Below are 14,905 nucleotides of genomic sequence, written 5' to 3'. Positions count from 1 at the left end.
AACTGTATAATGTCCACAGATGATACTAGCTCAATCAGAGCTACCCTCTGTACTCTAAAAGTTGACACAACATGGTGGGTGCATTTGACATAATGGGTAAGGTCTTTGCCTCCTAAATGCAAGATACAGAGTTTGATTCTGAGCTTGGGTTTCTTGGTTATGTTTAAAAATGACCCTTCAGGGAAGTAAATATTGTGGGAAGAAATAGCCAGGGAATTGTTATGGCTAGGGCCAATAGCCTAGTATCAACCTATGAACCTAATTAGCCTAGTATTCACTTATGAAGCTATTATTGGCTCCTTTGAAATTAGATGTCCACCAAAACGTTAACAGTACATTGCAGTAAAACTGTTGCAGTGATATTTGGAGCATCCTAAAGACTGACACAAATCAGCAATATATCTGTCAAAATCACCCAGTGGGGAAAAATATCTCTTGTCCAACAGCTAATTTTCTCTCACAAAATTGTCTCTTGCTCAAGAGTAGCATATTCTCTGCAGGTGACAGGGGCACAAAAATGTCAAGTGGAGGAGTTTACATATTGGGGAGACTTCCATGCTGATGAGGACAGAGGAGATCAGGAGACTGACCAGAGGACAGGTGCTACTGCAGCAGTTTGACAGGCATTGTTCTGGACTGTGATAGTGAAGGAAGGGCAAACCATAGTTTGCCATTCAGTCTGTGCTCCAGTCTGTACCTTTCATCATCACCAATGTCAGAATGGATGAGATCACAGATTGAAATAGCAGAAATAAGGTAACTTTTTCGGGGCTGTTGAGTTTAGGCTCTGTGATGAAATGATAAACGATGAGATCATGGAAGACTTGGGAGTGAAATCACTATCTCCCTAGGTTGAATCATTTGAAGTGGTTAGGATACTTAGTGCATACTCCTGCTATAAGCTTCAATTTATACTTCTCAGAGACCTCAGAAAAAACTATGAATGCTGGAGAGTTTATATCTCTCATTTTGTTGGGAGCAGGTAGAGATGTCATAAGAAAAGCTGTAAAATAAGAGACTGTAATTGAGGATGGGGAAGTCTAGTTTACCCTAACCGTCTTTATCAATGTGCTATTCTCACCAAGATAAAGGTTCAGAAATAAATGTATCAATATAAATTGCTTTCTACAGATTATTTCGTAGCAACTTGCTGTACTTGTAAGATTGCTCAATCACAGCAAAAATGTACTAGAATTCAAATATTCCTTGTATTTAGTGTGCTTTTGAATATGCTGGTTTTCTAATGTTGACATTTGAATTCATAATGAGTTAACCTGATTGAAATACTGGAATTGGTATTTATATATTATGTTAAGCAGCATACATATATATATAGTGTATGTATAGTATAAATATATATATATATGTGTGTGTGTGTGTGTGTGTGTGTGTGTGTGTGTTTGCACATACATAAATGCACACACACACACACACACACACACACATATACATATATATATATATATATATATATATATATATATATATATATATATATATATATGGTTTACAATCAAAATGTGGAAAATCAAAATCATTTTCCACGTTTTGATCACATTCTTTATCTCAATTTGATAATACAGAATTACCAAAATGTTGGAAATGGTAACCACAGAATCGACATTTGAACACCGGACGTTCCAATGTCAAAATTCTGTGTTACTAGTAACGTTTTTGCAGGGGGCAAGCCCTTCTGCCTATTATATATTCCAACTCCAAGATCAGACTACAGAGAGGAAAAGGGTAAATTTCCAGGTCCCCACTATACAGAAACTGGACAACACGCATTCCACCATCCCAGTTTCTCATAAGTGTTGTTCCACATTTTGATAGTAAACCTATATATATATATATATATATATATATATATATATATATATATATATATATATATATATATGCATACAAACACACATTTTATATATATATATATATATATATATATATATATATATATCTACAGTGGATATAAAAAGTGCACACGCTCCTGTTAAAATGCCAGGTTTTTGTGATCTAAAAAATGAGACTGTAATAAATCATTTCAAAACATTTCCCACTTTTAATGTGATCTATAACCTGTACAATTCAATTGAAAAACAAACAAATCTGTTAACGGAAAAAATATAAAAAATAAAAAACATACAATAAGCTGGATGAATAAGTGTGCACACCCTTAAACTAATACTTTGTTGAAGCACCTTTTGCTTTAATTACAGCATCCAGTCTTCATGGGTACACACCTGCCAACAATTAAGGAGACTCTGATTTACCCCAAGTAAAGTTCAGCTCTCCTAGTGGGATTTTCCTGACATTTACTCAGTTGCCTGCTACAGCAAAAGCCATGGTTCGCAGAAAGCTTACAAAGCATCAAATGGATCTCATTGTTGAAAGGTATCAGTCAGGAGAAGGGTAAAAAAAATTTCCACAGCATTGGATATACCATGGAACACAGTGAAGACAGCCTTCAAAAAGTGGAGAAAATATGGGACAACAGTGATGTTGCAAAGAACTGGACCTCCCTCCAAAATTGATGAAAAGACAAGATGAAAACTGGTCAGGGAGACTGCCAAGAGACTTACAGCAGCACTGAAGGAGCTGCAGGAATTTCTGGCAAGTACTGGTTGTGTACTACAAGTGACAACAATCTCCTGTATTCTCCATATTTCTGGCCTATGGGGTGGGGTTGTAAGACAGAACCCTTTTCTTACACATAAAAATATCCAGGCCTAGCTAAAATTTGCAAAACAATACATCGATTCTCCCAAAAGCATGTGGGAAAATGTGTCATGGTCTGGTGAGACCAAGGTTGAACTTTCTGGCCACAATTGCAAAAGGTATGTTTGGCTCAAAAACACTTCACATCACCAAAAGAACACCATCCCCATGGTGATGCATGGTGGTGCCTGTATCATGCTTTGGGGTTACTTTTCTTCAACTGGAACATGGGCTTTAGTAAAGGTGGTGGGAATTATGAACTGTTCCAAATACCAGTCACTTTTGGTCCAAAACTTTCAGGCATCTGCTAGAAAGCTGAAGATGAAGAGGAATTCCACCTTTCAACACGGCAATCACTCCAAGCATACATCCAAATCAACAAAAGAATGGCTTCACGAGAAGAAAATTAAAGTTTTGGAATGGCCCAGCCAGACCCCAGAACTAAATCCAATAGAGTATCTGTGGAGTGACCTGAAGAGGTCTGTACCCTTGTAATCTGACAGATTTGGAGCAGTTTTGCAAGGAAGAGTGGGCAAATATTGCCAAGTCAAGATGAGCCATGCTGATAGACTCCTTCCCAAGAAGGCTGAATTCTGTAATTAAATCAAAAGGTGCTTCAACAAAGCATTAGTTTAAGGATGTGCACACTTATGCAACCAGCTTATTGTACGTTTTTTATTTTTTATATTTTCCCCCTAACAGATTTGTTTATTTTTCAAGTGAATTGTACAGGTTATATGTCACATTAAAGGTGGGAAAAGTTTTGAAATTATTTATTGTGGTCTCATTTTTTTAGATCACAAAAACCTGGCATTTTAACATGGGTGTGTACACTTTTTATATTCACTGTATATATAAAATGGGCAGTGAGAAAGCAAGGATTCTAAAGTCTGTAAACTCCTTTTGGATCAAAAACTAAGTGCAGAAAACGCTGCTTTGATCAAATGGTAACATCAAAAGTATTGGAAAATAAACTAAATGGCTAGTACAATTTAACTCTTAAAACATTATTTCATTCCTGTTGCTTTACAGCTAGGGATAAAAAGCACACTGTGTGATTGCAAAAGAAATGGTTGCATCCCACACTACTACAGTTAGTATAATATTCTGCAAGTTTGTTTATTAACTATTGTGTGGTACTTAATGAAGCTATCTCTTTCCTCAGGTTTCATCGGCCACTGTTTGGAAAATCTCCTTTTTGATCATGTCTTTTGGCTACAGTCATTAGAAAAGGATGAGGCTTGGATTGATGTACAAATAAATGAAGATGCCTTACTGTTAATGTACAGGGGACTTTTAATTCAAGAAGGTATGCAATGGTTATATTTCTGAAGACCAGTTTATCAGAATTAATATTTGTTAAGATGATTTAATTCTGGCTTTGCATCACTGATAAGCAGAGAAAAAATTATAAAGTCTACAAGCGCATTACAATTTGTTACAAATACAATATTACCTCTGTTCTTCTAGCACCTTTCCCTTCTCTGTCTTGTCCATACCATCTTGAATCCATTCACTGACTATCATCACACTACTCTTCTGGAAGCTCGTTCCAACAGGATAACATGTGTTCCATGAAGGAGCAACCTTGGTGGTTATGTCATCTGGTCACCCCCCTCCCAACTTTAAGGTGAAGACCAAAAAAAAAAAAAATTTCAGCCATGACTGCAAATGCAGTATTGGCATTCATTCTGTTTGGACAGCTGTAACATCTACATGGGACTACAGATACCCAGTCCAATAGTATGTGTCCCCAAATAATCACCAGGCCTCATGGTTGGAATATTCACTACACCAGTCAAGGGAGATTTTAAACAGGGGGGTCACATGATGTTTAGACTACTGTCTATCCCAGCTGATCATGTGCTGTTGTTCCCCCACCCCCAACACAACATTGTCCCCATATAACTGCTTTAACTGTAATTCAGCAATGGTATATCAGCAGACCAGGCAATATCATGGCTGTAACATACTACTCTAATCCACTTTGTATGTCCCACGTAAAGCAGCAATAACAATGTACATACTTATGCTAGTAAATGTATGATGAATTACTCCTCTCTGTCTGGCAGCCTGTGTGGCTCAGTGGCTTAGGGAAGTTAGCATAGGTGATAGTGTTTGTGGTTCTAATTTAGAATTATTCACATCTTTTACATGTGAGGTATTATTATGTTTGTGTTTTCACATACTGTCATTCTGTGTGTGGTTTAACATTATGAACCTCAGTCACATATTAAGTACAGCAGACATCTGGGGAATGCCATGGACATTTTGAGTGAAGTACAGTACTGCAGAAACAGCGACAGATGTCAATGTCTGTAATATACCTTTCAACCTCTTAGTGCAAGATATCTGGACAAAACCCAACAAAATGGGGGGACAAAGGCCCACAAATAGGGGCATATTTTAAATACTGTTCTCATAAACTTAAAAAGTTGCTAGAATAACAAGGTTTGTTTCAACAGACAGTTCACCAGAGGATTTGAAGTCAGAAACTCAAATGTATGTCATTATATAGTGACTTCAGTCCTCTGTTAATCCACGTGATTTGCCAGAAAACCACAAATTGTATGAGGAACAGACCCCGATTATGATCCAAAACCTTGGACATTCTGTGAAACTCTGGACAATTGAGAGGTATGGTCTGTAACACACAAAATCATGGACTGCAGTGCAGGTAGGTGTGGCCTAGAGTTACTTTATAAATACTGACAGTCACACTGGGCATACCCAAACAGTTAAGTGCAGTTCTGTTGCCTCGTCATCAGAATGACCTGTTATGTATAGATATGCCCATACATACAGACATATAAGTATACATATCCGTATGTCACCATCTCTCTCTCATATACATAGTATATCTATCACTATGTAGTGTTAAATAGATATATACTGATATATATAGCTATATATATCACAATGATACATAGACTCTCCCCATATATCTACATGACACATATACATATCATACACACACAGCTACATTTATATATACATCCCTGTTAATTATATAAATATGTGTGTGGATGTCTGTATTGTCCTACATACCCTAATAATGGTGAGTAAATCTGCAATATCACACATCCATACTGCTGCTGAAAGGATCCAAACAAAGGGTGCAACATACATAATTCACTTACCTACAGACCCCTGTGCCTGCTAGATGTCACCATGTAGAGAGACACAGGTGAGCAGGTGGTGTAATGTACAATGTTGTCACCGCACTCATGGACAGGGCACATTGTTCCTGCCCAGATGTTTTCCTATCTAACTGCAAGCTGCCACATATGGCCCTACTGGTAAATGTACACACATAGTCAGAATAATAACAGTTATCCCACTACTAAGATACTAGATACAAATAACAGTACAAAGCAATATCACTCTGCAGGCCACAGATGCTGTTCAACACAAGCCTAGTTTGTGTAATGCACAAGTACTGTGCCTGTAATCACATATACAACAGACTCAACCTGTGGCACTGTGATCTGTAGTGAATAAGACCCAATACACAGGGGTTCTATTCTCACTCCAGATACTTGGTGTGCATGTGTGTGTATATACCCCCCTGCAGAACAACTGCTATGCCCTCATGGGCTATCCACCTACAATGGTCATGCACCTTTTGGCCCTGTAGCTCGCTGCTGGCTTCCAAACTTCTCTCTTCTACAAGGCCTGATGATGTCATCCACCTTAAGACTACTATCTGAGAGTGTAGCATCAGACTTAAGCTATGGCACGTGCAATAAATGCTGTGATCTATAGTGTGTAAGACTAGATAGGTAGGAGTTCTAATCTCACTCCAGGCTACTTGGTGTATGTTTGTGTGTATGTCCAGATGGCATAAGTATAATCACCTTGGTAACTTAGAAATAGGTAGGGTTTTGCAGTATTTTATTTTTAGCTGTGATGTGGCTCCCCAAAGAACTGACCATAACAAGGCCTGCTGACTTCCTCAGGCATAATATGTCCTGAACTGATAGTACTAGCATAGGTTCTTAGGTTCATAGGTTCGTATTAGGCTAACTGCCCTTGCAAGCCATTGTAAGCCTAGCCAATTATCCCTTGTGAAACTCAAACCCTGCACGTTGTGTTTGTAAGGCAAACACCTTAACCATTAGGCCAACCTCCCGACCCAATCAGGAGGTGTGTTGCGGGCATCACGTACTGTGATCTGTAGTGTGTACCATTACATAGCTAAGTGTTCTCATCTACATACAGCCAACTTGCACCATGTGTGTGCCTTGGTGAGTCCTGTACACAGTGATTGGAAGTGATGCTAGCCTCAATGTAGCCATGTTTGTGTGTAAGCCTGTTAGAGCATTTTACATCCTGTTATGGAACCTTAGGATGTTTGAACTTCACTAGTATGATGGCCGTACAGCTCTCACAATCACAGACATCTTTATACCTGTATTTACAGGATCAGCCCATATTGCCCAAGTCCAAGAGGGACACAGACAGATGCCATTTGGCAGGATTCTATTTCAAGGGTGTATTTAAGTCTGGTAGACAAATCTGTTCCACAAGCATGTAGTACTAACATCCCATACGAGGTTACTGTCCTTACAGTGAGTTATCAATCTACTGTGTCTCCTACAGATAGGCAGTATATGCAATCAAGCAGGGTCACACATTGCCCTGTATGCAAGGCACAGATCACCACTGAGTAGTCTATATGCCACAGGTGACAACAACACTCATTGCAGACGATCCCCATTGAACACATATTGAAGACATGAAGTTTCCTTGTGAGGGACCATACTGTTGTGTGCAATTGCCAGTAGTGCTTGGAAAGGTACATCACCAAATGGCTATTGCATTCAGATATTGGTATGCTGAAGGAAGAGTACTTGGAGGTTATGAGTATGCCAGTTATAGGTGACTGGGGCCTCAGCTATGCCATATGATTCCTGCCATACCACTCTAGAGACATGGTGATCTGAGGCATGTTAGGTGTAAACCTGTGTGGCCAGGTCTGTGTGCCCAGTTCTTTCACCTTTGAGTATGGACACCACATGTTGTGACTGAGCCATTATTGAATCTCCAAATGATGTGGATACTCTACAAAAGGGCCTTACAGAAATAGATGCTTGGTGCCAGAGCCATGGGCTCAAGCGCAATGCCAAGAAATGTATAGTTATTCCCTTTGTGAAAAAAACATGTACCCGTGAATTACCACATAGATGGCATTACACTAAACACCGAAAGTGTGATAAGAGACTTAGGGACACAGGTGGATAGTGCTCTCACCTTCGATAACCACATCGCCACAGCAGTCAGGAAATCATTTATATGGCATGCCTCATCACTACGGGATTTTCATCCAGAAAAAAGGAGGTCATTGTCCCACTGTACTCATCCCTCATTAGACCCATTATAGAATACAATGCCCCATTTGGTATGTACCTCTCAAGACACCTGTAACAACTGGAAAGGCTGCAGAAATGCCTCACTAAAAGAATCACAAGCCTAAAGCAGCTGCCCTATGCTGACCGCCTTAAAAAACTCCATTTATACTCTGTCACATATCGTCTACTCAGAGGTGATCTCTGCTTAACATACAAGGCCATGTCAAACCCAGAGCTGTTGGACATGCCACACTTAAAGAAATCCCAATCCCTCAGAGCCACACGCTCCAAGGATCTAAACCTTGTCATCACAATAAACAAAACATGCTGGAGGGTTAGGTTCCTGACCTAGAGACTCCCCAGACTCTGGAATAGACTGCCCATACATGTCAAGCAGAGCACCTCTTTGGCCCTCTTCAAAAGGAACCTTGACGATTGGATGCAAGAAAGGAAATTCACCCCAGGGATCACGTCAGTCGTCCTGCTAGACAGGGGTCCAGGAAGTAAATAGTGTGGGAAGAAATAGCCAGGGAATTGCTATGGCTAGGCTTGTATAGGCCCTAGGGCCAACAGCCTAGTAACAAACTATGAACCTATGATGCGCTACTTACCAGGTACATAGGTCTAACTGATGGAAATGATACTACATATATATTTGCATGGAGTTTATGGCCATTAGTATGTCAACAGGCATGTGTTTGCAATACCCTCTTGCAGGATAGTTATATACCACAGACACTCTATTAGTGCTCCCAATTTGCAGGCATCAGCCAACATTGTTAGCCACAGTCAGTCAGTACTCAAGTGTATTATGGTTGAATGGATTCCAAGCAGTAGAGGACCCAGGATTGCATCCTGTTGAGCACTGCTACTTACAAATCAGATATTGGAGGCAGATGTCCCTATGTTGTGTATATGTGCCAGCAATGGGCCACTTAGTGACACCTACAATGACAGTATCATGGATGCCTAAGTGTGTGCTTTGTAAATGTTGCCTGAGCGGGGTATATAGTCAGGCAGCTTGGCTCAGTCTAGGGAGATGTATGCCCTGATGTACCCTCAACCAGGTCCATGGTGACTGCCTCGAAAATGTCCAGCAAGTGTAGCAGTCATGCTCTCCCTGTCACACATCCAAACTTTGTACAATTAGCTGTGTGTAGAACACATATATGATATGATCAGCTCCATGATGATCGCCCCTAAGGGCATACAGATATGGATACCCAGACAAAGAGGTGTACAGTTATGTTGGTTGGTTGATGAACCACCTCTGTGCAAGGGTATAACAGTTGCCGTTATCCACTCAGCTGGTGTGCAGGCAGTAGTGTCAGTATGATTGCAAGGGTTTCCTTGCTAGATCACATGTGGGATGCAGCCTGGAATGTTATCATGTGCAATAGATGCTGTGTATCTTCCATTGAGAGGCCAGTTATGAATTGCTCTGTAAATATGGAAGTTATAGGACAGATTGTAGGAATGTCATGTGTCACATGTGGTGGGGACATGGGAGTGTAGTTGACACAGACAGTGTGAGTGTACAGGTTAGGTATGAGTACAGCCCCATCAGATGTGGCATCATGACGTACTTGTTCACCGACAATCTAGGCCTGCCTTTGAGGTCATGCATGTAACTACACTGTGTGGTATGGTTCTGCTTTTTGTGGGTGGCTACTTTTGTCACTTAATGTGTCTACACAACATCACAACAACACTATGTTCTTCTGTTAGTTGAGGAGGTTGTGCATCCATATTAAGCGAGGCACCCTCACCCCAACTGTCACACAGCATTGTCCACCTGTTATCGTACAGCCTGCTAATGGCAGTTATCCACCAGTCAGGTTCACTGTGCCATGATGAGCCTATGTCCCTCCTGGCAAATACAGCCAAGATCATGTAGTTGTAATGCTGCTAACACAATGCATGAGTATAGAGCTCTGCATACTTGCCTGTCTCATCTGAAGGGAGAGGTGCAGTCATGCTATGTCAACCATCCAACAGGAAGTAATAAATGGCTGTCTTGACATAAATGCCTGTATTGTCTGCAAGGGGGGTACGTGCTGGTAGTTCTAAGGAGACCTCACATGGGGTGGCGGCTGTACTGGTCACCCATATTGGTAAACATGTGATGCACTACATTGATTTCCCATGTGGGGATGTCACAGCACTGCTGCAGGGCATTGTAGGTAAGGACCTGGACCATCCTTTGGGCAGGTGAGCTGCAGCATGACTAAGCAACACAGTGTGTACATATTACACTTCCCTAATGTGTTTGTCTGTGCTGTATACAGACACCTTGCATGACAAAATGCTGGAAGTAACTGCAACACTTACTTGTGCAGAGGACAACTAGCATGTAGTGCCAAGCAGTGTCCCTAGATCACTGAGTCATGTCACTGAAATGCCATGATAGAAGTTAGCATGGATATGAGCACTGATACTATTGTACACCTACTGACACTGGACCTGCTAACTGTAACCAGCTGCCCATTGACTGTTGTACTATGCATTGGATGTTGGACATATGACTCACTCTACCAACCATGCCTGACAAGGTGTATGGCAAGATTAGGCCAGCAGGCCTTGCTGGAAACTGTGTATCTCATGTTATGTCAGCTAGTGGATAGGCAAGTGTATGACAGTCATACTCTGGGAAGATAGCATTGGGAGACCTACACTGTAATGATACCAGTCACCAGTGGGGTTCACCATCCTCCATTATTGGCGTACCACGTCTATCTATTCCCTCTCTGCAGTCACATCCACTGTCAGTGACTTCTGACTGAGTACATTAGCAGGTGATTTCATATTGGGAGCTGTCACAGAATCCCACACAGAACCAACAGTTATCTAGGATGTACTAAGAAAAACAAAAAAGTACCGAAGCTAACACAGCTGAAGGTAAAACAATAAACTTTAATGCACACAAAAGAGAGTAACGCTTTCATGGTGTGCGCTCGCCACTTCATCAGACTGTTCTAAACTAGTAACAAATGCAGTTAAATACCATAAGTTAGTTAGTCAATTAAAGCAGTGATAAAAGCATCAATTATCTAAGAGAAAAATATCATGACAAGAAAGCAGGCAAATGAAACATATAAAAAAGATAAAAAATATATATAAAAATATGTATAGAAAACAATCCTATACTCAGTGTTTGAGAGATCTAGCTTTTAAAAAAGGCTTAAGAGAGACAACTTCCTTAAGACCTGGTATTTTATCAGCATTAAGAGACAGAATCCATTTTTGCTCTGCAGATTCTGTGCGATTGCTAAGATCTCTCCCTCTTAAACTCTCAGGAATGATCTCTAGCACAAGGAATTTAAAATTATGTTCCTGTCCATGGCACATAATATGCTGAGCAAGGGCATTGGTGTCTTTCTTGTTTCTAATGTCTCTCTGATGTTCCAGCACCCTGTCTTTGTGTTGTCTGTTACTCATGCCTATATAAAAAGCATGGCAGAAAGTGCAGTAACTAAAATAAACAATGTTCTTAGTCCTGCAATCAGCAAGTGCATATTAGGGTGCATGTAAGTAGGACTAGAGTGTATAAACTTGCAGGCTGTGCAATTCCTGCATTTAAAAGTACCATGCCTCTCTGACTGTAAAACCTTGTTAAAAGTAGAAGTATTGTAGCACAGATGCCTTTTCAAGGATCTGATATTTTTAAAAGAAAAGTGTGGAACAGTATCTATGGCATTTCTTAATTCATCTACACTATCCAAAATGCCCCAGTTCCTTTTGACAATATCACATATACTACTAACATCAGAAGAATATATGAGAGGAAACCTAATCAATCCTGTCCTTTGTTCTGTAGCTATGGCTTCAGTGTTGGGTGCAGCAGCGTAATAAGGCCTGCATTTGCCCCTCTCTCCTTATACACATCAGTAATACAACTGTCAATATCCTTTTCCTTGTAGCCTCTATCTAGAAAATCCATTTTCAAGGTCTCCAGGGCCTCGGCAAGCTGTTTGTCATTGTTATGGAGTCTCATGACCCTGTACACCTGCCCCTTAACAACATTTCGGGTAACATGCCTAGGATGCATGCTATCTCTATGGAGCAGATTATTCTTTCTTGTGGATTTCCTATAAATACTAGTTACTAGGCTAGTCAAATCAGTTTTGTTCACCTTAACATCAAGAAATTCAATTTCATCAAAAGAATATTTAAAAGTAAATCTTAAAAAATCTGTAGACTGATGTAGGAACTCTATAAACTGCGTGAGACTCTCAACTGACACCCCTCCACAACAAAAAAATATCGTCAACAAATCTTACATACCATAAGATATGTTCAGAGAAGCCCTTGCTTTAAATATGTCTCTCTCCCATTGTACCAACACAAGGTTGGCGTAGCTGTTGGCACAAGCTGTGCCCATTGCCATGCCAACCTTTTGTGCATAAAAGTGATCTTCAAACAAAAAGACATTGTTTTCTAAAACCAATTCTAAAAGGGCACAAAATAAATTGATCTTGTCCTCAGTAAAACAATGGTTGACATGCATAAATTTCCTGACATTTTCTATACCCCAAGTATTGGGGATCACAGTAAAGAGTGACTCTACATCCATTGTCACTAAAAGATAATCAGCACTCAAATTAGAAGTAGACATATATAATCTTTGTAAGAAGGTCCTAGTATCGTTTAGGACGGTGTCACAAGTGTCCAACAGAGAATGCAAATTCTTTTCAATGTAAATAGAAAGTGGCTCTTATTATTTGCTACTCTCAAGACTGAATAAAGGTCTCTATCTTGGCATTGGGTGGTGGGATAAAAGTGCTGGGTTTTCTAAAGGAAGCAGTGTCAGTGTTAACAGTGTCAGGTAACATCGCTTTCAATGTAAGAGTCCTACCAAACAATCTAAGATCAGTTAAGACACTAGTTAGTGCGGCTTCTCTGGCAGGGACGAATGATAAACCTTTGTTCAACAATGCTAACTGTGCAGCAGTAAGCTGTACAGAGGAAATATTAAAAACTAAACTGTTTACCTCCTTTTCCATTGGCCTGTTAGGTTCACATTCATTTCTGTACTTGGGAGGCGATAGAGTCTGCCCTTCCTCCCTCAATTCTGTGACCTGTCCCTGATAGGAAAAGGGCTCTGCAGTTGAAAAGAAGTGATAGCCCTAGGTCTGGCTCCAGTGTTAACATTAGTAGTGGAGTCACCATTATCATCAGAATGGGACTTCCTTTTTTTATGAAGATGTATCAGATGTGCTACCTCAGCGGTACTATGGTGGTGTGATGACTCAGCTCCGCTTCAGGTCGACTGAGCCAGTTCTGTGGAGTTGGCATTCGTGGCTCCTCCCATTAAAGATAAGGCTGATTCAGAGATTCCCTGGTAGTTTCACACAAATGATCTGATGTTTGTGGTGATAAAATACCAGGTCTTAATGAAGTTGTCTCTCTTAAGCCTTTTTTAAAAGCTAGACCTCTCAAACACTGAGTATAAGATTGTTTTCTATACATATTTTTTATATATATTTTTTATCTTTTTTATATGTTTCATTTGCCCGCTTTCTTGTTGTGACATTTTTCTCTTAGATAATTGATGCTTTTATCACTGCTTTAATTGACTAACTAACTTATGATATTTAACTGCATTTGTTACTAGTTTAGAACAGTGTGATGAAGTGGTGAGAGCACACCATGAAAGTGCTTACTCTCTTTTGTGTGCATTAAAGTTTATTGTTTTACCTTCAGCTGTGTTTTTTGTTTTTCTTAGTAGTTACTTGTTACTGTGCCGATCTATTTTTATTCTCAGCATACTTTTTACAGTTATCTAGGATGGCCTAAGATACAGTCTGTTGTACTCTGAGCCACTGACAAAGACTAACTGCCAGTGACTGCACAATACTATCCTGTGGGAAATCATCCACCCCTGCAAAATATTATAGTCTCTACCCACTGCACACAGATGAGCCATTACACATGGAGCTATGGACACAGAGAGTAATGTAGCCTTTGACTCTCACTGGTCAGTAAGATGTGGGGATACAGTCACTATTGTTCAAACTATACCAACAGGTTTGGGATGTAAATCCCAGATTGTCACTGCTATACTGAATGTGGCAGTCATCACAGCTATCATTGTGTGCAATGGCACCCATGCTATGTTACTACACAGGCATATCATACAACTGAAGCCGCCAAACAGGTTCCAAGGTACATCAATACACACTGCAGATAACATGTTCTATGGAGTCTGTGTCATGAATGTACATGTGTAGTCTGTCTTCTAAATGCTTGGAGGGGATGTGTATGGCTTCATACAGGGAGGTGTCAGATCCCACTGTGTACCTCCTGCTTATTCCTGACAGAACTAACACATCTCACCTGTTCTACATGCCTAGAACATCACTGTGGTATACATAGTACATAATGGAGAGACAGGTATTTAACACAGACAGTACACCCTACATGAAACAGCCTCCCCCCATGCGAAGCACACATCTGCTGTAACACAGCATGTGCAGGTTACAAAATGGGATGCAGAACACAACAATCATAACTAGTGTCGGGCAACTGTCTGTACTGGACACAGGATATTTGTAGATGGGTCATCTCCATCACCATAGCTTGTAGATGTGTGAGCTCACAAAACCCTGGTGACACTTATTAAGGGTAGCAGACCTGTTCACAGATTAGGGATGCATGAGTCTGCTGAATACTGCCATTGTCCTTGTTAGCCTGTTATACACATATGAACCTATAGAGCCATGCACTTATAGTGCTGTACCTTGCTGAAGACATATTTCTGCTGTGCTGACATGCCATCCTGTGCTGCTTTATTGCTGCTGCTTATCCATAGGCTATTCCAACAGACTCCTGAAACAGAA

The 14,905-nt window shown here is 40.3% G+C and overlaps 1 protein-coding gene across 2 annotated transcripts in view; it reads left to right on the top strand.

Annotated features, from left to right (window-relative positions):
• Window positions 1-14,905, top strand: part of SH3TC1 (SH3 domain and tetratricopeptide repeats 1) — a 773,464-nt gene that overhangs the window by 211,171 nt on the left and 547,388 nt on the right. For both annotated transcript variants that reach the window (XM_044062806.1, XM_044062804.1), the window contains exon 6: window positions 3,881-4,024. In XM_044062806.1, the coding sequence (XP_043918741.1) occupies window positions 3,881-4,024 (144 nt within the window). The remainder of the gene's footprint in view (window positions 1-3,880; window positions 4,025-14,905) is intronic.

Source organism: Protopterus annectens, chromosome 2.part1 (genome assembly GCF_019279795.1).
Source record: "Protopterus annectens isolate FY-2018-M chromosome 2.part1, PAN1.0, whole genome shotgun sequence".
Taxonomy (NCBI): domain Eukaryota; kingdom Metazoa; phylum Chordata; order Ceratodontiformes; family Protopteridae; genus Protopterus; species Protopterus annectens.
The sequence above is the reverse complement of the archived record's forward strand: the minus strand, read 5'-3'. Positions and strand labels throughout refer to the sequence as shown.